This window comes from Amphibalanus amphitrite, unplaced genomic scaffold (genome assembly GCF_019059575.1).
Source record: "Amphibalanus amphitrite isolate SeventyFive unplaced genomic scaffold, NRLGWU_Aamphi_draft 002244F_arrow, whole genome shotgun sequence".
NCBI lineage: Eukaryota > Metazoa > Arthropoda > Thecostraca > Balanomorpha > Balanidae > Amphibalanus > Amphibalanus amphitrite.
Genome location: NW_024883732.1, coordinates 24,214 through 48,907, shown reverse-complemented (window position 1 = coordinate 48,907; position 24,694 = coordinate 24,214). Strand labels below are relative to the sequence as shown.

Here is a 24,694-nt window from a genome sequence, read left to right as displayed (position 1 = left end):
TTGAGGTCGAGCGGCCGCCCGGCCTTTTATCCCCTCGATCGCGCGTAATCTGGTCAATTTGTTGTCGCCGGCAGCGGCGGCGGTCGTGTCTATTTGTGTTTGTCGGCGCGCCGCAGCGGTTGATGAGGTCGACTGCGCGCCGTTAGTGCCGTAAAGCGTGCGGCAAAAACAGCGCGCCTGCGCCGAGGCCGTCGTGCCGAGGCCGCTCTTGGCAGCATGTTTGAGCGCACGGCCTCCATAGCAACTCGGAGGCGGCGGACGAGCTTATATCGGGATACACGGGCCTGCACTATATGACATCTAATGGGCTGACGAGACTAACTAGAGCTTACGCTGAGTATCGGTTTACCAACCGGGAAGACGGCGATGGAGTGGAGACGATGATACCGCTTTTACGCTGCCAGAACGGCGCGGATTCATCTTTCATACGTCAACCACTCCCTGTCTTCTCATATGGCGATTGGTCTGCCCTTTTGTGGTCGGACATTTGGTCTGTCAATGATCGGCCATATGTTTTCCGTCATCAGTCAACCATCAGGCCGTGTTTAGACCGCGTCCTTATGCCGTTCGTATCACCGCCCAGGCCATCTGAAGTCTGTCGAGTCATTCTTTCCGCTGAGCGCCGGCATCACACAGATGCTGCGGCCACCGACTTATGCCCGGGCACGCGTCTGTTGTGTGATTTCCCGAGGAGTCCCGTTTGATACCCGTAGTCTGTGAATGGGCACACCTCTCCCGCGACAGATGGGTGTTTGTGTTTCCTTTCTCCGCATTCAGGCTGGGTGGATGATTTGCTCGGCGCGCCGCCGCACACTCAGCCTCTCCCGCCGCGCCACTTGGATGATGCCACTTTCTCTATGCAGATTGTGACGTCTCATCTGTCGGCTAATGGCCTGGAGCGTGTCAGCGACAGTGGCCGGCGCGGCGGCGGCCGGTGCGCGCCGGCCCGTGTCTCCGGCCCTTCAGAGGCCCTCTGCAGGCCGTCACTCGTATGCAGATGGCGGCCGCGGCGCGCGGCGGAGCGGAGCGGGTCGGCGGCACGGTGCGGCCCGGCCTCACCGGCCGCACACCGACTCTGCTCGGAGTGCGGCGTCTCGAGACGCGGGCGCGGCGATCGATGCGCCCCAGGATCGTCTCGATTAGCGGCGCGGCCGGGATGAATCTGGCGCGGCCGCCGGCAGCGACACGTCGCCACTCGTGTACGGACGATCAATGGGCCGACGACGCGCCTGACACCTGGCGGACGTCCCCGGAAGCTCGGCCGTCCGGTCAGCCTGGGCTCGCGGCGCTGCAGCCCGGACCATTTGGTGAACTGTCAGATAGAGTTGAACATTTATCTTGGGGGCTTTCCGGTTTCTCAGCAGGATAATAGGATTTTACTGCTGAACTCTGTCTTCGATCAATATTGCTCAGTAAACTGAATAGCGACCCCGGAGAAGGCGATTCGCCAGCAATAACACGATTTATTGCACCACAATGAATCCGATTTTTCGATTCATTTCCTATCCGGCGCCGCTGATGGGCTGTTTCCGTTTTTGCGCGGCGGGGTGCCGTACGGCTCTGGGCGGTCAGGGACCGTACAATTAGTGGTCGGTCGGGGCGGGGCGGCTAATGAGCTGAACGGAGACAGAGGGTAATGAGCCGCGACTGACCGCGCTGGCTGCGGGAGGGCCGCGCGACCCGACCGCCGCCCTCACAGCGGCCCTCGCAGCCGCCCCGCCTCCCGGCCTCAGTCTGAGCGGCTCTGCCCGGCTGGGTGTGAGGTCCCGCGGACCTTTGCTGATGACTGATGTCTATTTGCGTCTGAGTAAATTAGAAAATCGTTCGTAACATGTGCAGAATCCCTGTCGGACAGCTGTTGGTTCCTGCTGACGCCGTGCAGGCTGCCTCAACCGAAACATGTCTCCTGTTCTGTGTCTCCGCGGTTGGACTGCCTCCCGCTGCCCCTCCCGAATCCTTGTGCCGAGTCGTGAGGAGCGCCCTGCACAATCGTCATTGTTACCACGGTGATGGAGTCGGGACCGACTGCGGCTGCCAGCTCAGAGCGTCGGAATATCGCTCCGGAACGACCCTATCTGACAGGCCGGCCCAGCTGACGCCAGGCAATTTCGCAGTGTCATTCGCCGTGACGGCCTGTGGGCCCCGAGTTCTGCATGATGGGTTCATCGCGCCGACAGTACGGCCGAAATAACAGCGTGTTGCTCGGCGCCGGGCTGCTGTTTTTATCGGCCGATTTCTGGAGCAAGTAGCCGTGACAAAGGGAGTGCGTCCGTTGTCAGTGTTTTTGTCGACGCGGTGCCGCAGAAGTTTGTGGCACCCCTGTTCTGCAGCTTCTCTGTGGTCGCCGGGGCGGTCTCTGTAATGCCTGACAGCTTTTCGAGGCGCGCACGCTTCTGTCGCTTTTTCCACACGGCTTACATGTCTTTGATGCAGTTTTTGTGGCGGCCAGTTCCCTCCAAAAACCAATTGACGCTGTCGGGTTGGGCCCACGCCCCTGCCTCCCCCGTCCCGGTGGACTATGTTTTTATAATAGCTCGGCGGCACAGGGCTCGGCCCGGTCGCGGCCCCCGCCGCCGCGCTGTCATCGCTATGCCGCTCGGCTCGCCCCCAGTTAAACCCGTCCCTTCCCGCTGCAAATCGGCGCCGCTCGCCGCTCGACCTATCTGTAAAAGGGCCTCTTAACTGGTCGGACGAGTGAGCTTTGTTCGTCGGAAGCGGTCGTCGACTGCGCCGGCCGCCGTCACCGTCGGCTCCCGGCGCGCCGTGCAGCTCTCTTTGTCTGCTCGACGGAGTGGCCTGCCTGCAAATGAATCACACGTCGCGCCTTGCCGTGCTGACTTATGGCTGCGACGAGACGGCGGCGCGGCGCGGCGCGGCGGTGCAGGTGCCGCGTGGACAGTCGGGCGCATCGCACCCTTCACCCGGCCCCGGTGCGTGTGCTACGCAGCTCCGCAAAGGTGTTGGCGTGCGGTCGGCTCCCGCTGGGCTCGGAACAAACCGCGGCGGAGCGCTCGGCTGAGTGCGGGGAGCCCGCAGCGGCCGCTCTCGGCCGGTGAGATATGTTTGTTTTGTCACGGCCGCCGATTTCAGCAGCTCGGCCCGTGCACGCTGCACCTGGGGGCGGGCGGGAGCGCTGTTTCGGCGAGCTGTTACAGCCCGTCGGTCGATGTTTTGACGGATGTTATGTCGCGAGCGGCGCGCGCGAGGTCGCGAGCACTGAGCGACCTTCATGCTACGTGCTCACCGTCACCGTCGTGCGATGTGTTGGGCGTCTGTCACCGCCCCTCGCTATTACCGTACCTACCCTCACCTCCTGTCGACACTGATTCACGTCGAGCTCTACCCCGACGCCCTGATTCACTGGACAGTGCTGGAACTCTGTCCCAACACCCTGACTCACCCGTCTGTGTGAGAATCTGTCCCCTGACCGACGATTTGCCACTTGTCCCCTTCTGGAGCGCATACCGCTCGGGCGACCTGAATCACTCAGACTCTCACCAGTAATGATCGCCGGCAATGCTGACTCAGATCAGATCACCCTCAGGTGGGGAGACACCTGCTGTGAGTCACCCGCTCTGAATGTCCCCCTCTGATCCTTGTCACCCCGACATGACGTGCTACAAGCTGCTCTCACAGCCGGCCAACTTCCAGCAGCCGTGCCGCCGGTGACAGTTCTAGCAGCTCGGGCTGGCGGTTTTACCGCCGCCTTCCATTGCAGTTATATGTAGTTATGGATAGCCACTGAGGCTCCCTGGAGTATATCCAGTGGGCCGGCCATGCTCTGTCGTATCGTATATGTAGTGTGACATAGCGCCTAGCGGCTTGTTTACCGGGATGGTGTTCTAGCCACCCCACCCAAGTACCTACTCGTGTGAGACTCCGTCGGCGGGTCGCCTGATTTCGTGACGCATCAGTGCCACGGCCCCGCCTGACTCAGCTAAAACCACCACCAGAAGATGCATGCCGTGTCTGATTCGTGCGTGCAAGAACTAAGTGGATGTGGGTATATATGATGTTGCTGTATTCGAGGCGGTCGGTGATACACGATCTTGATAGGCGGTTTGCACTCGGTGGCTTGCACTGAGTTAGTGAACAGGCTGTTGAATAAGCCGGTGTTAGTATGCTAGTCATGTCAGCACTATTGTATGTAGAATGTGCGTTGTGTTGGTGGCCGCGCCGAACTGCGAGTTATCACGTTCGTCGTCGAACCGTTCAGCTGAATGACTCTGACCTCGTGTGTACCTTTTTGTTGGCAGACGTACCACCGACCTTCCAGGAGCAGCGATGCAATCCTCACAACAACCCCTTCTTCAAGGAACAAATGATGCAGGTAACTGGAACTGCAGGACTTATCGGAGGAGGGTTGTATTGTGACAGAGGGACTAACATTGCAGTGGAACGGCCTTTATGGAGAAGCTGTCGCTGGGTTGCCTAAGTGATACGTTATGCATGCTATGTGTTATGCATAATGCTGCTTTCGGGATGCGTTGCTGGAAGGCTTTATAAAATATCTCCGTGACCTGAAATAAGTAGATGGGTACCGAGATGATAGAGTTAGAGACTACTGGTTTACTGGGTGTGAGGGCGGGAGCCGAGCGGCGAGGGATGCTGCTCATTGCTCAACTGATGGGGATGGCCAGATTGACAGGAGGCGGGGCGGGCTGTGGCCTGAGCCGCGCGGGTGTCGGTTCAGTTACCTGGTTCCGCCCCTTCCGACGGCTCTGACACCAGTAATGAGGCGAACAGCGCCTACGCTGCACCCGCTGGTGCAGGCGGGCTTCCCCGAAATGTGACCCAACACCTCGCGCAGAGCCCCATTGGCTAACGATCCCACTCCCAGTCACCTGCACCCTGTCCCAGGTGTCAGCCGTGCACTGCCGCACAGCTGCGGTCGGTTTTTGTGGTCAGGTGATATCCTCCTGTCAATCTGTTCCTGGTGATAAGTGTGCACAGGGTGGTCAGATTTGTACTGAAATTGGCTGAACAAGCTGGTTAGATATCTCATTATCTGTCCGACACGCAATCATGCGGCTTTATCCTGGAGTTACTCGACCATGTTCGCCCATCCGCCGTGATGAGCTTTTCTGCCGCAATTGGCCACAGCTCCCATCAGACGCAGTGCTGTGGACAGTGGTCCTTTTCTGACCACTCAGTCGCGACCGGTCAGCCCTCCTCCAGAGAGTGAGTGGCCACCGGTCAGCCCTCGCCAGAGAGAGTGAGTGGCCAGCCACTCGGCGCTTCGATCGATCACCGGTCGCCACAAAGAGTGGCCGCCAGACGGACAAAGCGGCCGCTCACTCGCTCGCTCTCGCCCGCCGGCTGACCGGCGCACTTGGACGCCGCGCCACGCCGCCGGCTGCGTCGTTTTTGCCGCGGTGCGGCGTGCACGCGGCGCACGAGACGCGGCGCACGGTGTGGTGCTCACAACGCTTGGCCGAGCGAGGAGCCAGCTGGGCTCGGAGTGAGCTCCGAGTGAGCTCAGTCAGATGGTGAGCTACACCTGTCGGAGCTAGATAAAAACGGTTCCCTCGAGAGACATAGAACGGCTGAGCTTCTCGCACCGCCCGAACTCCGAGCTCCGACTTCGAGGGAGCTAAGGCAGAGCGAGCTAAGGGCCCAGCGAAGCAGCTCTGCACCCTACGGAGCATGGCCCAGAACGGAGCTGTGTCGCACGAAGCAGCTTGAGACACAGTCCGCCGGACGCGAGGCGCATTGATCGTGTCTGTCGCACGCCATGGGAGCACGGGGTCGACAGATGGGCGGTTTGAGGACGGTCGCGGTGACAGGTGGGCCAGTTGGGACGCTGACTCAGCGCGCCCTCCTCCGCTGTCGCCGCCGCCCAACGCCCACGGCCCGTCACTTGCCGGCCGCCGGTCGAGCGCGGAAATAGACTGGGAATGTCTGACAGCAGGTCAGGTGTCCGTGGCAGGCGGGCCGCCGCGCCGCGGCCCGGGTCCGGGTCTGGGTATGGGCGTCCCCACGCCCGTCACTGCCCTCGGCGCGACTCTGACATCCAATTGGAAAGTGTCAAACCAGTCTCGATTGCAATTGGAAAGCGCTCGGAGATTGGATTGTGACGTGGCCGGAAGCCGGTTGTCGGAGCGCCGTCCGGCGCTCTGTGTCGATCGGTGATAGACGGCTCGGTCGACGCGTCGGTCTCCGCCGGGCTGAGGTACGATTTCAGCCCAAGAGAACCCGCCCGACGCACCGCGTTTCGCTCGGCGGCGCGTCGCGGCTGCCTGGCATGCCAGCCCGCCCCAATCGCCTGCCGCTCGCACCGTGCGCAGCAATTGTCTGCTCCGCGGATGTTTGCGGGTGCGGCTCGACTGTATGTTTGTTTTTCTGTCGCACCAAGTGGCCCCGTTCATCACGGCTGTCGGGTGGCGGCGGCCGCCGGCGCGCGGAATGACAGAGCCTCCGTCGGCGGCCGGGCCGGCGCGGCTGCAGCCGACCCGGCACCGGCCGGATGCGCGCCGCAGCGGCCAGCGACAGATCACGTGTTTGTTGTGGGGATCAATGATGTTTTGAAAGCGGCGAGCTGGCAGCCGGGTGACGGGCGGCGCGCCCCGGCCCGCCGACATGATACCCTGTTTGTGTCCGCGCTGTCGGTGATGTCATGTCGGCCTGACAGTGGTGATCTGTTTGCAGGCGATGGAGCAGATGAACATGCAGCAGCAGCAGTTGCAACAACACCAACACATGCTGCAACATCAACAGCACCAACACCAGGAGCATCTTCATCAGCACCAGCACCATCCAGCTCAGCAGCATCACCCGATGCAGGCGCAGCACCACCAACACCAACACCATCAGCAGATGCTACAGCATCAGCAACAGCAGGCCAACTTCTTCATGGAGCGGGCGCAGGCGCCGCTGCTGGCCTCGGCGCCCGTGCCGTGGCAGCGCGGCGCGGCGCCCTGTCGCGCCTCGTGGGAGGAGGCGCGGCGGCGGCGACAGGCGGCGCGCGGCCGGCGGCGGCTCAGCCTGCCCGGCCGCTCGTCGCCCTGTCCGAACGTGGACGTCCGTCAGCTGGAGCGCCTCTCCCCGCCCGTGTGCTCGTCGGCCGCGCCGCCGGCCTCCGTGCACCAGGCCGGAGGACTAGCCATGCCGAGCTTCCTGGACGATCCCAGCGGCTACCTGGCGCAGCAGACGCAGCTGCTGAACGATACGATGCAGGAGGGACTCAGTCCGGTGCCGCCGCCGCCCCAGCAGCCGACATCGACGGCTCACCCGCAGATGTCGATATCGACAGCAGTGTCGTCAGCGATGTCAGCGTCGGCGGCGGTGACGACCATCACCACGTCTGCCGCGACGCACGCAGTGACGGAAACATCCACCGTACCCCTGAGCGTGAGGACAGCGGAGCCGGCTGCGGCGGCTGAGCCTCCCGCGCCGCCTCCTGCGCGGCAGACATCACCATCACCTCCGCCGCCGTCGCCGCCGCCTACTGAGACACCTGCGGCGTCCCCGCCAGCGGCCTCGCCAGAACCGGCGCCGTCACTGGTCGCGTCACCGCCGCCTCTGATGGCTCCTGAGGTTCCGGTCAGCGAGGCGGCTGTAGAAGAGCCCTCTCCCGCGCCAGCTCCAGTGCCAACCCCGCCGCCGGCCGCGACCAGTACGCCAGTGTCCCTCCCGGCGGCGGTGACGCTGGCGGCTCCCGTGGAGGCGCAGGCGACCACAGTGGCGATGGAGACAGCGCCGTCAGCGCCGATCTCGGTGCCGTCAGCGCCGATCTCCGCGCCGACCCTGGCGCCGGCGGCCTCCACGGCTGTGCTGTCCGGCTCGGCCCCGTCCTCCATCCCGCTGCCGCTGCAGCTGCCCGTCTCGGTCTGCATCCCGGTCTCGTCGTTCTCGATGACACCGGTCTCGGTTTCTATGTCGGTGGCCCTGCCGCTGGTACAGGGAGCCGTCACTAGTGTGCAGCACCCGAGCGCGGCCCGCAGTGCGCCCGGCCGGGTGGCAGCGTCGCGCGCGGCCGCCCCGCCGCCGGTGCGGACCTCGGTCACCGCCACACCGACTACCGTCATGGCGACCCCGCGCGCACCGTCCGCGACGCGGCCGTCGCCGGCGTGCCAGCCGCGGCGCGCCACGCCGCCGACGCTGGCTCCTGCGCCGCCGCCGCAGCAGTACCAGGTGCTGGGCCAGCCGGAGCTGCCGCTGGTGCAGTCGCTGCCGGCCGGACAGATCATTCTGCCGTCCGGCCAGGTGATCCTCACGCAGCCCATCCAGCCGATGCTGCAGTACGTGAACGCGTTCCCGATGCAGAGTCCGGTGCTGCTGCCTGGCGGCGGCCTGCTGCAGACGGTGGAGGAGCCGCGGCCCGTGGCGCCGCCGCCGCCGCCGCCCACCTCCGGCCGCCGACGGCGGCGGAAGCCACAGGAGCGCTCCGCCACGGTGGCCAGCATGCTGCGCGGCGCCGCGCCGCCGGCCGCCGCCGCGCCCGGCGTCATGAACGGCCTCCCGACGTTTGTGGTGGGCGCGGCCGGGAAGCCGCTGGTGCTGAGCTCGGGTCAGCCGGGTGTGAACTTCCTGCAGCCCCTTCTGCTGCCCGGCGCCGGCGGTCAGGTGTTCATCCAGAACATGTCGATGGGCGCGCCGCTGCTCTCTGCCGGCTCTGTATTCCCGGTGAGCGCAGCGCCGCAGGTGGCCGGTGGCCAACTCCTGCAGGTGGTATCGGTTCTCGGTGACGCGGCGGCCCCGGCGGCCCCGGCGGCGGCGGCCGCTCCGCTGGTGGCTGCGCCGCCGGCCGTGGTCCAGACTCCGGCCGACTCGAGCACGCCGGACGGCGCCGGTGGCTGGCCGGGTCGCGTCTCACCGCCGCAGGAAGCCGGCCTGGTCAGCTCCACCGTGGAACCGGCCGACTCTGACACAGAGCCTGAGGAGACGGGCCGCGCGGCGCTGAAGAGGAAGCGGCCTCATCCAGGTGCGTACGGGAAGGGCCGTGTGGGGAGGGTGTTTGTGTGCGGCCGGTGGGAGTGACGGCGAGTTGTTGATCTAGGCGTTTGCTTAATGGTTCCATTGTGGCTCCTGACGTGCGTTGAGAGCCGGCTACGTTACGCTTGAGTGCCTTGTGAGGTATCATTGATGGCTTAGCCCAACAGAATGACGGTTGTTTCCAACTCATTGTGGTTTTGTCGAGCCGCTATGATCATGCAAATATGCTTATGTTAGCCCATCTTCCCTTTTGTCTTGAGCTGCTGTTTTTCCCGCATAATCTTGTCCCCGAAATTTGCTTCTCATCGTCTTCTCTCCCTTTGTTTTTCCTGCATAAATTGCGCTCGTCAGATAGCATCGGTGAGCGGCCGGAACGAGCGGCTGCTACTTTGTTCGACAGTGCATTAAGCCTGACAGAGCGGACGTAAATAACCGGCGAAGAGCGGCGCGTTTCGCTGTCTGGCTTCTGTTAGTCGGAGTGGGGCGCTCGCCACCGATACCGCTGCCGCCCCCGTACAAATAGCTCAGCCAATGACGCAAATGGACGCGAAACCCGCTCGGGAATCCCGCGGTCGGCCGGCCGGCCGCTGATCGATGCATCTCGTATTCTGTTATTGTGTTCTGTCAGAGTGTTTATATTGAGTGCTGCACTCGGCATGCTGATGAACGATAAGCGCGACCATGAAAGTTACATATGGCCAGTTCTAGGGAGTGTACCCGGATGTTTTCCGCATACGGAGCCATTCTATCAGACCTTAACGGCCATTTAATATGTCATGTAATCGCATAGCAATGGTCATGTCATTTTTACTGTCACTGCTGATCACGGAACACGACATGTGTAGGACATTGATCACATTTAACATTCAGTTCGTGACCGCAGGCGACATTCCCGTGTACCCGAGTGCACTCGTTTGACCCCTGATGATCAGACCTCACGGCACGGGCAGCCGTACCGCTCGCCCTGTTCTCCGTACCGTACGCCCCGGCCATGTGTGACGTTTGTTCCCCGTACCCTCCGCAGACGAGCCGGCACAGACGCCGGGGTTCGCTGTCGGAGACCTGGTGTGGGGCTCCAACCAGGGGCTAGACTCGTGGCCCGGCCAGGTCATCCAGCGCACTGATGTGCAGGTAAGACTTCCACACTACGTCGTTCGAACTCGAACGCTTCCACGCCCCGCTGTGACGCTGCGCCACTACATTGACGCCGCTACGGCCGCTGCGGTAGCGAGCGTTTCTATTACCGAGTTGAATAAAACCACATTGATACACCGAACGAATGCAGTTCCTCTGAAAGCCGCAGCGCGCCGCCGACCCGGGCGGTTGTGGCTGCGGTGGCCCTATTTCGTATTCAGCCTGTCCGCGGATGTTTCCGGCGTTTTGCATCGCGCTGTCACCCCCGCCGTCTCCTCTCCCTCCCTCCCTCCCCCCCTCTCTCTCTCTCTCTCTCTCTCTCTCTCTCTCCCTCCCCCTCTCTCTCTCTCTCTCTCTCTCTCCCCCGCCGTTGAGCGGTCTCTGTCTCTGTCTCTGTCTCTGTCTCTGTCTCTGTCTCTCTTCTCTCTCTCTCTCTCTCTCTCTCTCTCTCTCTCTCTCTCTCTCTCTCTCTCTCTCTCTCTCTCTCTCTCTCTCTCTCTCTCTCTCTCTCTCCCTCTCCCCCGCTCCGCCGTTGAGCGGTCTCTGACGTCTGTGACGGGCCGGTGGTCCCACCGAGGACGTCAGACATTCACCCAGCGCGGTAACCGGGCCCTGCACGGGTCGGCCGGAATGCGGAGACAGCTCGGCTGAGTTCGACATACGGCCACCCTTATCAGATGGTGTTGTTATTCGGGAAGCGGTACCGAGCGACCCAACGCAGCGTGATGCGCTCAGGAAGAAACAGGCTCCAAGGCAGTAATTCAATGATGATACCATCGGAGATGCTGTGCGTGCTCGGGTCGACAATCGTGAGCGGCTCATAGCGCGGCACGTTTAAGGGCCATTTTTCTCGCGTGCTCATAATTCTCTGCTGTGTTATGACAGCGGTTCCCTGGTGCGCTGGTTTTCCACGCAATCAGAGGCGGTGGTTGAGCTCGGCGTCCCTCGCGTGTCGATGTGGAGCGCTGTATCACGCCAGTGGGTGGGATGTGGGCGGTGGGGAGCGGACGGTGTAGGAGACACGGGGTGGGGTTTGGGATGACGGTGCGGAAAATTGTGCCATCGTGAGTTTGGGCGACCTCGCGACTGTTGTGGGGGAGTGGGAGGCTGAGTGTGGCGTGGTCGCTGACGTGTTCGCATCCTGTTTATAACCATGGGTGACGGTGTTTCCCTTTGTGTGTCTGCATGTCCTCTTCTGTCACTGAGTCCCGTTATGCTCGTTCGTTCTGATGTTTGTGTCTCGCTCCGTGCCCATGATGATCGTTCTTTATTCACACATTCCGGGACGTATCCGTATTACGTTGGTCCCTCAGTGTGCCCACGTCCCTTTATGTGACCCGTGCCCGTCGATCTGTCCGTGCTCCGTATGTGTTTCTATGTCCCTCATGTTACCGTGTCCCTACATGCCCGCAGCAGTGTCCCGTGTGCCCTTGTTATCCCGTGTCCCCCTCTGTGTCCGTGTCCGCCTTTATGTGACCATGTTCCCGACCGTGCCCACTGCAGTGTCCCGCCGGTCCTGTACCGGCTCGTGTCCCGTGTTCCATGCTTGACCGTGTCACTTGTGCGCCCACAGCCGCGTCCCATTATTACATATGCCCGGCCCTCAGTGTGACTGGTGTGTCCCTTTTGTGACCACAGCCCCGTCCCATTATTACATGTGCCCCTCATTATGACCGGTGTGTCCCCTCTGCGCCCACAGCCGTGTCCCGCCGGCCACGTGTGGGTTCGCTGGTTCGGCGACCACACCATGAGTCTGCAAACGGTGGCGTCGCTGCGCAAATTTCACACCCACAACACGGCCAAACACAAAAAGTGAGCGAATCCCTCTCTACCTGAGCCGTCTCTGTTGTTACATCGGAGCTTGATAATGTGTCGATGGCTGACAGCCGGTGGTACGCTTCCAGAGACGAATATAGACCGTTATAATGCTGGGATTAATAAGTTAATGTAATTCCCGGGAGTTCTCTAATCGTTATGTGCCGTCAGTTGGAGCTCTTTTGTCGACCAACTTCCCAGAGTTCATTATGGTGCACTTCATCAGCATTAATCAAACACATTTCTGTTAGATGAAGCTGGAAATAGCTTTGCTAAGCATCTGTTGCTCGGCCGACCATCCATTTTGTCTGTGATTGCCGGCTTTGATTATGTCGCTGAGTTCGGCGTATTTGCTCAGAGAGCTGGCGTCGCCGAGCCGGTAGCCGAGCTGTGAGAGAGCGGGCTAAATTGCCGCTGGTGGCCGTCCGGCCGCTGCCGGCCGCTGTATTGATCTGGACCGGGCGCTGCTTTGTCGGCAGGTCACACGCGCTGAACGGCAGCTTCGAGGAGGCGCTCCAGGAGGCGCTGACGGCCGTCAACCGACAGCGCAACTAGTAGTTGGCGATCCCGTCAACAGATGGCAGCTAATGCAGTGACCCAAGCCGTACAAACCCGAGTCGACCGGCCACGGGACTCTCTAGTCGAAACATGGGATCTGATTATGATCAGAGCGCCTGATGGCCGATGTTGTTTTCCATACTCTTTAAGAGTTTATTATTTGACACAGCGTCTTAGTGGCGCTCGAACACTGTATCGTATTCGGCCTGAATAGGTGCTCGGCGCTCGCGACCGCTCTTCTGCGCGCTATCGAACGTTATGTGAGGCGCCCGGTGGAGGGCGACACGTGACCTCTTCCTTTTAGTGCTTTCAGCTGTTTTATTTGGTAGCCGTTTGATGGTGATATGTTGGTGCTGGCGTGCAGCGGCGCCCGAGACAGCCGCCGGCCAGTCAGCCCGAGTACAACGGTGTAGCCTGTGTTAGCCGGCGCGTCGCCGGCCGGCCGGCCGGCCCCAGTCTTGTTGTCGCCTGGAGGTGTTTAATGTCGGGAGCCAGCTCTCCTGTCAGTTCCACTCAAAGTGGCCTTATCATGTTGTTAAAGGTCTATAAGTGTGAGAGGCGCGGCGCGCGTGGCCCCGCCCAGGGGGCGCTGTATGGTTGTGGGGCGTGTTGGCCGGGCTGCTCCCCTCCCCCTCCCTCCCAGTACCCGCTCGGTCCGCCAGTCTCGCCGGCGGACCTTCACCAGTGTTCGGAATAACATGCTAAATCGATCAGAGAGCCGGCCCCGAGCCGGCTGGCGTCGCTTCGCACTAATTCTGTGTTGAACGTCCAACAAATAGTATTATGTATGTGTAGTCATTGTTGGAATGCGTGCATGCGTGTGCGCGTGGCGTTGTGTAGTGGGAGGGTGACGATTCAAGTGTTACGGAGCCGATACTCGCTAGTAGCAGTAATATACCTATCGCCCATTCAAATCCGCAGAGTTTGTCGATGAGTGAGTGTGAGCACTCGACAGACGTGAGATGTCTGGTTTCGTCAGACCGCAGGAGCCTAACCCAACAAAACAAAACAAATCGACCGATGTCCAAGCGCGACACGAGTCGTAAGGTAGTCATGTTTTTAGTGTTGGAGACGATTGATAACATTGACGAGGAGTAGCCCCTGCAGAAAACTGCCCTAGGCGGCCGCCCTCCCACTTGCCCATCATTCAGCTTAAGTTGCATGGCATGAGGCAGGCTTGTTTTGATTGGGCTCGCGCCTCGCATGCTAGTGAAATGCGGCAGCGAATGTCGTCCCTTCATGTAGTCAGTGGCTAACTGCGATTCACCTTTTACAGGTTGATCCTTAGTATAAGTACTTGTGATAGGCTCGAGTAAGACATTTATTTGCCAAGCACAACATGCATCATCTGACGTTAACACATGACCATCATTTGCCTCACTCTTAACTGGCGCACTTTGTCTGGATCTCGCCCATCTCGTACGCCATCCCACAATAAAACTCTGACAAAAGTATTTCCAAATGTTTGCTGAGTCTAAGACAACCTATGAACTCGGTCACAGCGGCGTTGCCAGCTGCAATATACCTATTGTAATGGCGTACTTGGTACAGCATGTTCGAGAAAGACATTCAAAATGCCTTGCGGGGTGGGGTGCCTCGCCACCAACACACACAGTCGCCCTAACATTAAATAGTCACCGGCCTAGGAAAGCGTGTCGTCAGTTCCCCGTCTGCTGCCACTCGGCAAGTTTGGGCTTCAGGTGATCCTTGTACATCTGGTAGCACACGCCGGCCGTGAGACAGGACACGACGAACCCCTGCGCTGCCACACGCATGTGGATGAGGTAGACGGACATCTTCATGTCCTTGGGTCTCCGCCGAAGGTTGTACAGGTTGTAGCCCACAATACCAGTGAGGCCCACCAGCCCTGGGGAACGGAGACCAGATTGTACTCAGATGAGGTTCGCGAAAATTTCCGTAACATGTTAGGACCATCTGCCGGCCAAAAGTGGATGTAGGTATTTATGTGCAGTTGGCCTTGCTTTCTAAGGTAAGAACCATTGACTACGAAATGTTGGCAGAGTTTGTCAATGTTCACAGATCCTCGATATATGCAATAAAGAATGTAAATCATATGCCAATAAAAAGTATGATCAAATCCATGAAAAACGATCGCAAAACAATATAACGACTTGTGAATTTTGTTGATTTAGCTAAGCAGAAAGCTACTATGCATGGTCTACAAAAAAGAACTGTCGTGATCGCGAAACTATGAGAGTCAACTAATACTATAATAGCAATTTGGAAGACATCCATACCTTCTGAAATACCGTTCGCCGATCGATCCATACATCAAATAACGTTTGATGCCCTGTATCTCTATGACTAGGCACACTCACTCTCAAGGGCTAATCAGGCACGAGTTGGGGAGATCAACAGCGTACAATTACCCCAAAGGAAGGATCACGCTCACCTGCAACCATGAATGGCGATTCTTTGATCTTCCTAGCCAGCTTCGATTCTGAACTGGCTTCCGAGTCAAACGACTCGCTGGGAATGGCCCTTTCTGAACTCATGGTAACGGAGGTGAAGACTGAAAATGGAAGACATCTGGTGATTATTCGGCCAACAATAGGCGACAGGCAGACATGGAGCAGCTTAAAATCAGCAATAGGAATGTGACAAAATGGTGCCCACTGTCCACGGCCCACGCATTGACTTGTGAGTCATAGGTTGATGAGATCTTTTGAGTTTGACTATTGTCAATTGTCGACGAGTGTTTGATTCTCGTAAGTCTCAAGTCCTGCCGCGCGTGCCCATTCAAGAGTGCAACAGCAGCCGGTAACCAGTCAGTTTGACAGGTCAAGGCCACCTGGAGCAGGTGGTCTCGTTGGTAAGTGGCCAAACCATATCCAAAGCAGGGGCTGCCGGCTGGATGGCTAGCACCAGCAGAGCAAGTGACTTTTATAAAAAATATGGTTGTTTGCAATGGCCAGTAGGGGAGAGTGGGGCAAAGCGGCCACCCGGGGCAAAGCGGCCACCCATCGTTTTAGCCCTTCATGACTGGCGTCAGTTCCAATTTATGGTTTCCAATTATACTTCTCTTCACGGTCGTTCGAATGAGCCAGACCGGGGTTTCAGGCCCATCACCATTGTTCTGTGAAACACGGAAAAGCATTTCTTGCCAGGTTACCAACTACGTTTACAATTTTTAAATGTTATGTTATTCCATAACCGTTTGGAATTTTTATAAGCGTTCTTGTCCATGCATTGCATGGTTATCGTACATGTATTCTACCAATTTTAATGTTTTTTACCCCACTAATAGCTAAGCTGGAATATTTTTGTCTCGGACGGTATGCGCGGGGCAAAGTGGCCGGGGCAAAGTGGCCACCCCCCAATTGGCCATAAGTTGCTTCCATCTGGATAAAAAACATAATTTTTATTCAAATGTGTCGTCATGCAATTATCTTGGCCAGTTTTCAGTTGCATGAGTTACCAAATAATGCAATTCAATGTTTATTTTCATGAAAATCCTTTCTTTGTTTACCTACGGGTGGAAGATGATAAAGTAAACAGCCATCCTCGCTTAACCTTGTCACCATCAAATACCGTAGTCGTACACAAGACAACTATTTTGTTTCTCATATCGGGACTTGAGAAGACGCCGGTGGCCGCTTTGCCCCTGGGTATGGGGCAAAGTGGCCAATATGCATAGGTTTAAAGTTTTGTCAATATCTTTCATATGTGAACGCCTTTGGAAATAAAACGCAGTTGAAATAAAAGGCAACTTAATAGGGATCACATTGGTATAGAAAGAATCTTTCCAAGTTTAAAAATCAAGCGTTGGCATCGTGAGAAGCGTTAGGGTGGCCGCTTTGCCCCACTCTCCCCTACCACCAGCTGGTAGCTCAGTTGGTGTGGGGCATTGGATGCCTGGCGATGAGACAGAAAGTCGAGGTTTAAGTTGAAGTCACTCAGGCTGCAGGCACACCCTGGCTCCAGCCTTCACATACAGCACTCATGACTGAGAGGGATGGCCGAGGCCAGTCTGCAAAGTATGGCAATTTTGACGAGATCTCGTCGGTGCGGGCTTGTTCGGCTGGTGTGGATTTGATGCGGTGGACCAGAACAGATAGATGAGGAGAATCGAAGAAAAACATTGTTGGAGCTTCGACGTGCAATTCAGTGTGCTCTCGCGCATAGGCGTCGCCAGACATTTTCGGTTGAGGGGGGGGGGGCAAAATCAAGTTTTGTGTTAAATCTTGCCTTTCCTCAGCCGTTATACTCACTCGTTTTACATACGAGTATCATTCGACGCGCAATGGTGCGAGGAATCCGATGGTGACAAAGTTTTCCTTCTAGCTATAGCATGCATTTTTTTACAAAAAAAAAATCAAAATTTTGAAATTTTTTTGGACAAAAACGACCATTAGAATTACAGGGGCTGCGATTGCCGACGCACTGCAGAGGGCCCCTGTGCAGACTCTCGTCGCTCATGATTATTACCCAGAAAAAGGTGAAAAACGCTCCATTTGAATCGGATCAACTCGCTAAAACCTTCATTCACGCATGCATGCCGAGGTTTTACGTGAAATGCATAGGGCTTATCCCAGCCGCCGATTGTAGCTAAGAATTGGGCATTCGACGGAGTTTGAGAGAGAATGTCGGAAGTGTGAATCGGAAGTACATCATTCATCCTTGCTGCAGTGAGAGGAAGTGTTTTGTTCGCTCGAGGATGAACAAAAAGTTTCTGGTTTTTCGAGTGAAGCAATCGCTGCAAACGCGACCAAATATATTTAACGGAACCAAAAGTTACGCACGGCATAGCGGCAAGGGATCCCTTAGAGATAGGCTTGCGACTTCCAGGCCATTTCAGGCCACTCAGGGTCAGTGTGGACTCTCAGAAGCCTGCTTAGGATCCCGGAGATCGGCGTGGGTCACCCCAAATATTTATGTGTATGTGGTGCTTTAGGGATTTCCGAGCCTAAGGTGGGCCCGGAAAGCCCTTTAGGGCACACGAGCTTTCAGAAACCAGTGTGGGCGGCGGGCGCTAAGAGGCTGGGCCCAGGGTGAGCCTGGAGCCCTCGAATAACAGTGTGAACCGTCGGGGTCTGTGTCGAATCCTTAAGGACCCTACGTAGGTAGGGACATAAGAAACATGTGTTGCGGCCCTCAGAGGGACACGTGAGTTGTGACCCCTCAGATGCCGGGTTGGGGTTAGTAGACTCTGTCGCCTCAAAAGTTCGGCTGAACTATCAGAGGCCAGTTGAGGTGTTCAGAAATTTTCGAAGGCATCCTCAAAGATTCGTGTGGCCCTTCAGAGGTCTACGTATGTATAAGGTCCTCAAAGATCCCTGTATGGGCCCTCTAGAGAACATGGACACCAGTGGGACTCTCAGAGGCCGGTTTGGGCCCTCCGAAAGCTTCCTTAGAGCTCAGTGGAGCTCCTTAGGAGCCTGTGTGAAAAGCAGGCTATTGAGCCCTGCGGCACTTGAACAGTACTTGTGCCTGTCGCAGACATTTGACGAGAGTTGAAAAAGGCCCCGAAGATTTCGTGTCACGCTTTGAACGAAAATTATGTGTCAGCACTCCAAAACTTATGAAAATCAGCTACAAAATGTAATAAAGAACCAACTAGGAACATGGAATGAATCATAGCATTGACATTTCCGAGTCTGGAGTCGGAGTCTTGAAGATTTTGGCGACTGCGACTCTGACTTTGGTTTAAACTGCACGCTCCAACAGAGTCTGACCTCACAGGCATTCTCAGAAAGGTACCCCCATTTTTTCCCGACTCCAAAATCTCATCGGATCTGTATCGATCTCAGGGGGTGCCCGGTCCGAGGTTGGGGGGGGGGGGGGGGCAAGCTGCCCCGCTTGCCCCCCCCCCCGTGGCGACGCTAATGCTCTCGCGTTTAAATGTTTAATTGAGTGTGCGCAGAGCGGACTATGCCAGCGCTGGTCGTCCCATAATCACGCCCCCAAGTTCGCACTGTTACAACACGAAACGCACCGCTCAGCTCTGCGAGGCGGTAGAGTGAGAGAGATGAGCACGGTCAATGGAAAGGATTCGAGATGTGCACGGCCGATGGTAAGGGCTAAATCCGACCCCCACCAAACACGATTTGGCAGCACTGTAAGGACGCCTGCTGGGCGTGAAGTTTTCCCTTCACCATAGGGTTTACACACAAACTGGTCAAAGTTTGAGCCAGGATATACTAGTCTAAAAATGCAAAAAACGAACAAATTTTGGCTTCAATAGATTCAGCATTTCATCGTGTGCCTCAAACCGTCCATCATTTGGCCTCAAAGGAGGTAAAAATTGTTCAAAATCGAAGTTGAAAAGATGCTTTCTGAGCCCATAATCTGGTAGCAATCACGTGACCTGCTATAAGCAGCTTATCGATAATTTACAAACATAATTATTAATATGCTGCTTTAAACAACATTAATAATACATTTTGAGCTTTCAGTACTTTAAATAAGGTCAAAACATCGCAAAACACAAAAGTTAATACAATAGTCACGTGGGTGTCAGGAAATGTCACAGGTGCGTCAAATTTGTGACTGGGGCTTTACTTTCAAACATCGGATCTACCTGTTTCTTATAGGTATCTTGGCTAAATCACCGCTCCATCGCTTCAAGAAATCAAATGCGAACGACTTATCATGTATGTTAGACAAACGACTTATCATGTATGTTAGACGCAGCTCATAAGTTGCATTGAAATAATCTGAGAATCTGAGGTTGTTGCATTCTGCAGCATTCATAAACGAGCTGCACATGGCTGATGGCAGGTCTCCGCCTTGGGAACCACCACTTTGCCGCGGCTAAGTAGTCAAATCCGCTGCGAATGACTTGTCGAAAGATACAGCTGAAAGACGCCGAAAGTGCATGCATGAGATGATTCCACATTTAGCCATTTATAATCATCTTTATTTTTACAACTAGGTATATGTTGTCAAATGTCAAGCCATCTAGCTAAATGGTGGTGTCGAGTTGTCGACACCATTGGGGCAACCATAGTACATCAAACAATCATCACCTTGGAAGAATCATCAGGGGCACATACTGGATATAGTTCTTGTATTGGCATGACATGCTTTTTGTCTGAGTTGTGTGGTGGATATATCTCGTTTCGTTTCCATACTACTGAGAGGGCAGGGTTGCGATTCATATTGATATCATTAATTGAGGTCAGTGCAGATGTAAACTGGTCATTTTTTTGTTCAGTACATTTTTTTTTTTTGCACTCCCATTCGGCTTTGATGCAAATTTTCTGGCCCTTTCTGAAGCATTGGTGCCAATTTTTAACTTCGGCTGGTGCGCCTTGTCACCTACGGGCCATACTTTGCAGTATGGGGCCGAGGTTGAGGTTGGTGGGAGCAGCCACGACCAAATTTGTAGTAAGTTGACTGCTGAGTGAGTCAGGCCTTAACCTGTGAGCTGCTGGGGGGGGGGGGGGGGATTAAAGGCCCAACCTTTTAGTTGAAATAAAGAAAATGAATTACTGTCAATAAATTTAGCTTAGGTTGAGGTTAGACAGCCAAATCAAATAAATTAACATGGCAACTGCCGGTGTATCTAACCGCTGGGGTACCTATTTTGCCATCCGCTACTTGCTGGAGGGGGAGCATGGCATAGCTGATAACTAGAGAACTAGTAAGCGAAGCAAGGTGTGCAAGACAGCAAACGAAAGAAGGCGACAAGATGCCTCTAAAGAGTACTTGAAAGTTGAATTTTGAGGTCACAAGTCGGGTCATGGTCAGTTTAAACACCTGAAAATGGGCTTTCCGTTGAATAGACTTCCGAAACATGCATGCATTTCAGTGTTGCACAATTCAACACTGCAATCCTGATCCTGCACGACACGACCACTCACTTAAATCACAATATGCAGAAAAAATAGGAGCAAAGAAAAGGATTGACAAGTTACGGACATGCCTAAGAGCTGGACTTTTTGCACGCGTTCCCCGCCAGGGGGCGCCACTGAGGAAGCACCCTCTGACGTCACGATAAAACTGCGCGCACTGTGCGCACGGCTCTGTAAGCAAGTAATATAGTGGTGGTTTCATGATGGAAATTGGAATAAGTATTTTGACGTTGTAAAATTTCAAGCCGTTTTTGTGAAATTAATTAGTAAATGCATTTCAAAAGTATTTATTTAAAGTGTGGAAGGAGAATAATTAGAAGAACATGCATATTTTTGTTCCAATAGCTTATTATGTGAGACATGATCGGTACTAACGGGTACTTCTAAGAAATAGTGAAGAAGTACCAAACAGCCTGCTCGGCTACGATCGTCAGCTGTCCTTTGGAGCTGGACTTCAACGCTGTAAAAAAAATGTGTGCTGAATTAATTTTTAGTTTCACCAAAATATAAGCAATTTATCATTTCCTTTTCACTTTTGTAATTATTGTTGAGTGAAGAGACATGTTGCTAGTTCTGACAATATAAATTATTAGATAAAAAAACGAAATGCGACGGTAAGTATCTGCTACTAAATTATCACTTTAACTAAATACATGGAGAATCTTGCTACCATTGCTTATAAAACGTGCTTATCAATACACAAATGTTTTATTTCAGACAAGAAGGATTTATTTGCCTGAAGTCTTGCGTCATGTGCTACTGCTTTGATTCCAAAGACGCTCTCCGGGTCGGGGTAATTTAGTTCTTCATCGATCGATAAGAGATTTTGATTCCATTGATATCCAAATTGATAAGCTCGGCACCATGGAGTAAGGGCGTCCCCACAGGGGTGACGCAGGAAATATGAATGGCGTTTACACCGACAGTAGTTTCCCACAGCCGGCAATGGGAATCTCCTGTCGGTGTAAACGCTACTATAGTCCCATCCAACTCAAACACTGGGGAATATCCCCGCACTTTTGAGGACGGAAATCTATGGACCTGCTCGAAAAATAGTGGATAAAATACGGCGAGCTTTCAGTTTTATGGTTGGGTCTCCCTTCCGAGGCACATATTTACGAGGGATATTGGGTCATATTCCCCCGGCGTCCTGATGATCGGCGCCCAGCTCAACGTCGAAGGCGCCCTGATACGCGGCACTGCTATCTGTGAAGGTGCCCAGGCTGCTGCCGCTCGAATTTTGGTCGCCTACTTAACAAAACCTCCGTTGGTGCCATCTCAGTTTCCTCGAGGTCAGGTTACCTTCACACGCCGTTGGCTACCTTGGCTGGCCGGCGACTCGTTCCCCTCGTGGCGACGCTCTTGACATCCAGTCAAAAGTTAGTGGCTGGCGCCCCCAGTGGGGGCCGGGGAAGGGGCAGTGGGCCTCCACGTTGCTCTCTTCCCGAGCCTATGGTGACTTGGTTCAACTCTCCTCAATAGAATCTGGATTCTGCACGCTGTATGAACATGGGTGTATTGTATTGTATTGTATTGAACAATCATGAGCGATCCACATTCTGAAAGTGCGTGGCGATTACTGCTCAGACACCACTACGGACAATACGGACAGTGGGTGTGACAATCAGTGGTGCCATTCATATAGAGGGTGTCGTATATGAGCGGAGAGGCAACAGTACAGCTGAGCGGAGACAACATTAAAACAACAGTACAACTGGCGTTGCATGGAGCTGCAGGCAACCGGACAGCGGAAGCTTGCGAAAAATAAACAATTCGTCACTTCAACGTATAAACAATAGTAAAAGCAACATAAACACATATTCTCATGGTCGAACCCATGCACTAGCGGCTCACGGCGGGCACAGGCGCGCAGTGCGGTAGCGGTACCGGATCACACGTCATGGGCGTTGTCTCAGCATAGGTTGTTATGAGCGGAGAGGCAACAGCACAGCTGAGCGGAGAGACAACATTAAAACAACAGTACAGCTGGCGTTGCATGGAGCTGCAGGCAACCGGACAGCGGAGGCTTGCGAAAAATAAACAACTCGTCACTTCAACGTATAAACAATAGTAAAAGCAACATAAACACATATTCTCATGGTCGAACCCATGCACTAGCGGCTCACGGCGGGCACAGGCACGCAGTGCGGTAGCGGTACCGGATCACACGTCATGGGCGTTGTCTCAGCATAGGTTGTTCGCAATCTAGTTGAAGCCTAAGAAGACGGCCAGTGGGGTCTCACTGCTGCTGAGGCGACCTCGGAGACGATGCGTCGCCCCTCCTGTCGGCGACCTGCGGTGAGCAGGACTCCAGATAGCTGTCTGGCACGTTGCCGACACTGCCAGACGCTGTCAGCAGGCCTCACTGCTGCAAGTGATGTGCAGATGGACGCCAGGTGACTTCGTCTGCAGGCGATTCCGGAGACCGCGGCCTCACCAGGCAGCGCCACCTGCATCGCCATGTCGGTGTTTCTAGAAATGGAAAAATAACAGTATCGGTGAAGGACAAGCAATACAATGTATTCTGTTTTCCTCTCTTCCAGGTATACGTAATCTACAATTATCATTGTTCCTATTTCATTCAACTGAACCTGAAAATTCCATATTGGAACATTGTTTGACTAAATTTGTGTAGTTGGGAACAGGGGCGACGCCACGGTGCGACGACTGGAGGGGACATTGACCATTTTGGAGGGGACGAGGACCATTTCAAGTCGATTCTTTCCATGCAACGCCATAGGCGTAATATTAAAATTTTAAAAAGTGGATGGGACGAGATCCCCTCCGTCCCCCCCTGTGGTGACGCCCTTGGTTGGGAAGCAGATTCTGATTGTTTGAAATACATGTTTGGCTGAACAGTGCGGAAAATATTTCTTTGATCACCATAGCTGCAACAAAAATACTGAGACAGAAAACATTTGCGCTTACCTGGCTCCTTAGTCAGTCCCGCACAACGGAAGTGGTACCATTTATCGCAGCCGTCGCATCCGACCATCGGTGCTGCACTGATGCTGCTGCACTCCCCACATTCCCAGCACCTTAGGAGCGTCTTGGCTGTGAAAAGACTACATGAGTCATGGCGCATACATGAATAGTAAGATGTTTTATATGTTTAACATCGCATAGCAAAGACACAACAGCTGGGAGTCAAGCGTAAGGACTTTTGACAATGGTGTTTGAACTCAGTGGGGTGAGGTTTGGTTGGTCAAGAGTGGTCATTTTTAGCAATACTGTTTTCGACTACAGCTTTGCTAGCTATGACTACGGTGATGATGTCATGGTAATCAAATTTGACCACCATTATACCAATTTTGCACCCTGGTGGAGAAAACACAAGTTTCAGGTTACGGGAAGTAAGATAGGAAAGTTATTCCGGCAGTTCTTAAAAGAAGACAAAGAATCTTGATTCTGGCTGTTGTAAATGGGGGTCCAAAGTTGAACAGAGCCAGCATTTGGCGCTGAAATTCAAAGTTTGAACACAAAGAAAAAAGGTGCTTGATATCACTATAAAAGTTTATATCAGGGGGAAATGGATGCATTCACGTAAAAGCGCACAAAAGTACTCTAGCAAAGTGGATTACTTAGGTACTGAAAATATCTTGCCAAACAGCTGTTCGGAATATCAAATCTGACATACAGAATTTTCAATGGCCATTAAAATAATATCATATCACCATTTTCCCAGTGAGTGTTGTCATTTTAACTTTTAAGCAAGAAAAGCTTTGCTAAAAATGACGCTTGACGAAGCCTCATCCTACTGGGCTGTCTGACATGTCTCCCTGTAAACAACATGTGGCCCTTATATGGTATATATGATGAATATGTTAATAATACAGAGAAAACATATAATTTTTTTTATGATTCTCCTCGGACGTTGTCTGAAGTTACACATTTGTCTTTTCTGCGCAGCATTTGTGTTTGCCATTTACCGCACCAATGTTCGCCAGCGGTGGTGACTTTTCCTTACCTGCTCACGAAACGTCACACACGACATGACGTCACCCGAAGACGTCATCAAAAAGTCCAGCTCTTAGGCGTGTCCCAAGTTACCTTGACAGTTTCCTCCAATTCAGTTACTGACGATTTATTTTCAGTTCAATTGCGAAACCCCTCCTCTCGTATCGGACGCCGGTGAAAACAGGGCGCCGAAGGGCATATTAGTCACGTGACATTTGGAACTGCTCCTGCTCCAAGGGCCTTCTATATGCCAAACGTCACGTGTAAATTTCACGAACCTTGATCAAATCGCCCCAGGCGCCCTGTTTTCACCGTCGTTCCTCGTATCTTCTTGCGTATCTTCCCGGCTTATGCAATCGCGATCCGGAAAGCATGCAGCCAAAATTGAGGAAATACTTTATTTTGTCGTACTATCGCTACTTTACTTTACAATGTTTTTGATACTTTTCCTAGTTTGGCCTTTGAAATAATTTCATTTA

The 24,694-nt window shown here is 54.6% G+C and overlaps 2 protein-coding genes across 3 annotated transcripts; one reads left to right on the top strand and one right to left on the bottom strand.

Moving 5' to 3' along the window:
• Positions 1–997: 997 nt before the first annotated feature.
• On the top strand, positions 998–13,355 carry LOC122376688 (calphotin-like). The gene is made up of 6 exons (XM_043356597.1): positions 998–1,199; positions 4,257–4,330; positions 6,649–8,923; positions 9,959–10,065; positions 11,768–11,880; positions 12,363–13,355. The coding sequence occupies exons 1-6, from the start codon at positions 998–1,000 to the stop codon at positions 12,436–12,438; spliced, it is 2,847 nt and encodes a 948-aa protein (XP_043212532.1). The 3' UTR covers positions 12,439–13,355.
• Positions 13,356–13,744: 389 nt separating this feature from the next.
• Positions 13,745–24,453, bottom strand: LOC122376691 (HIG1 domain family member 1C-like). 2 transcript variants are annotated; one of them, XM_043356606.1, is made up of 3 exons: positions 24,309–24,453; positions 14,855–14,974; positions 13,745–14,308 (listed from the first exon to the last, which is right to left on the bottom strand). In XM_043356606.1, the coding sequence occupies exons 2-3, from the start codon at positions 14,955–14,957 to the stop codon at positions 14,100–14,102; spliced, it is 312 nt and encodes a 103-aa protein (XP_043212541.1). In that variant the 5' UTR covers positions 14,958–14,974; positions 24,309–24,453; the 3' UTR covers positions 13,745–14,099. The 2 variants fall into 2 exon arrangements, with proteins under 2 accessions (XP_043212541.1, XP_043212542.1); XM_043356607.1 differs by lacking the exon at positions 24,309–24,453 and adding an exon at positions 20,268–20,336.
• Positions 24,454–24,694: the final 241 nt, after the last annotated feature.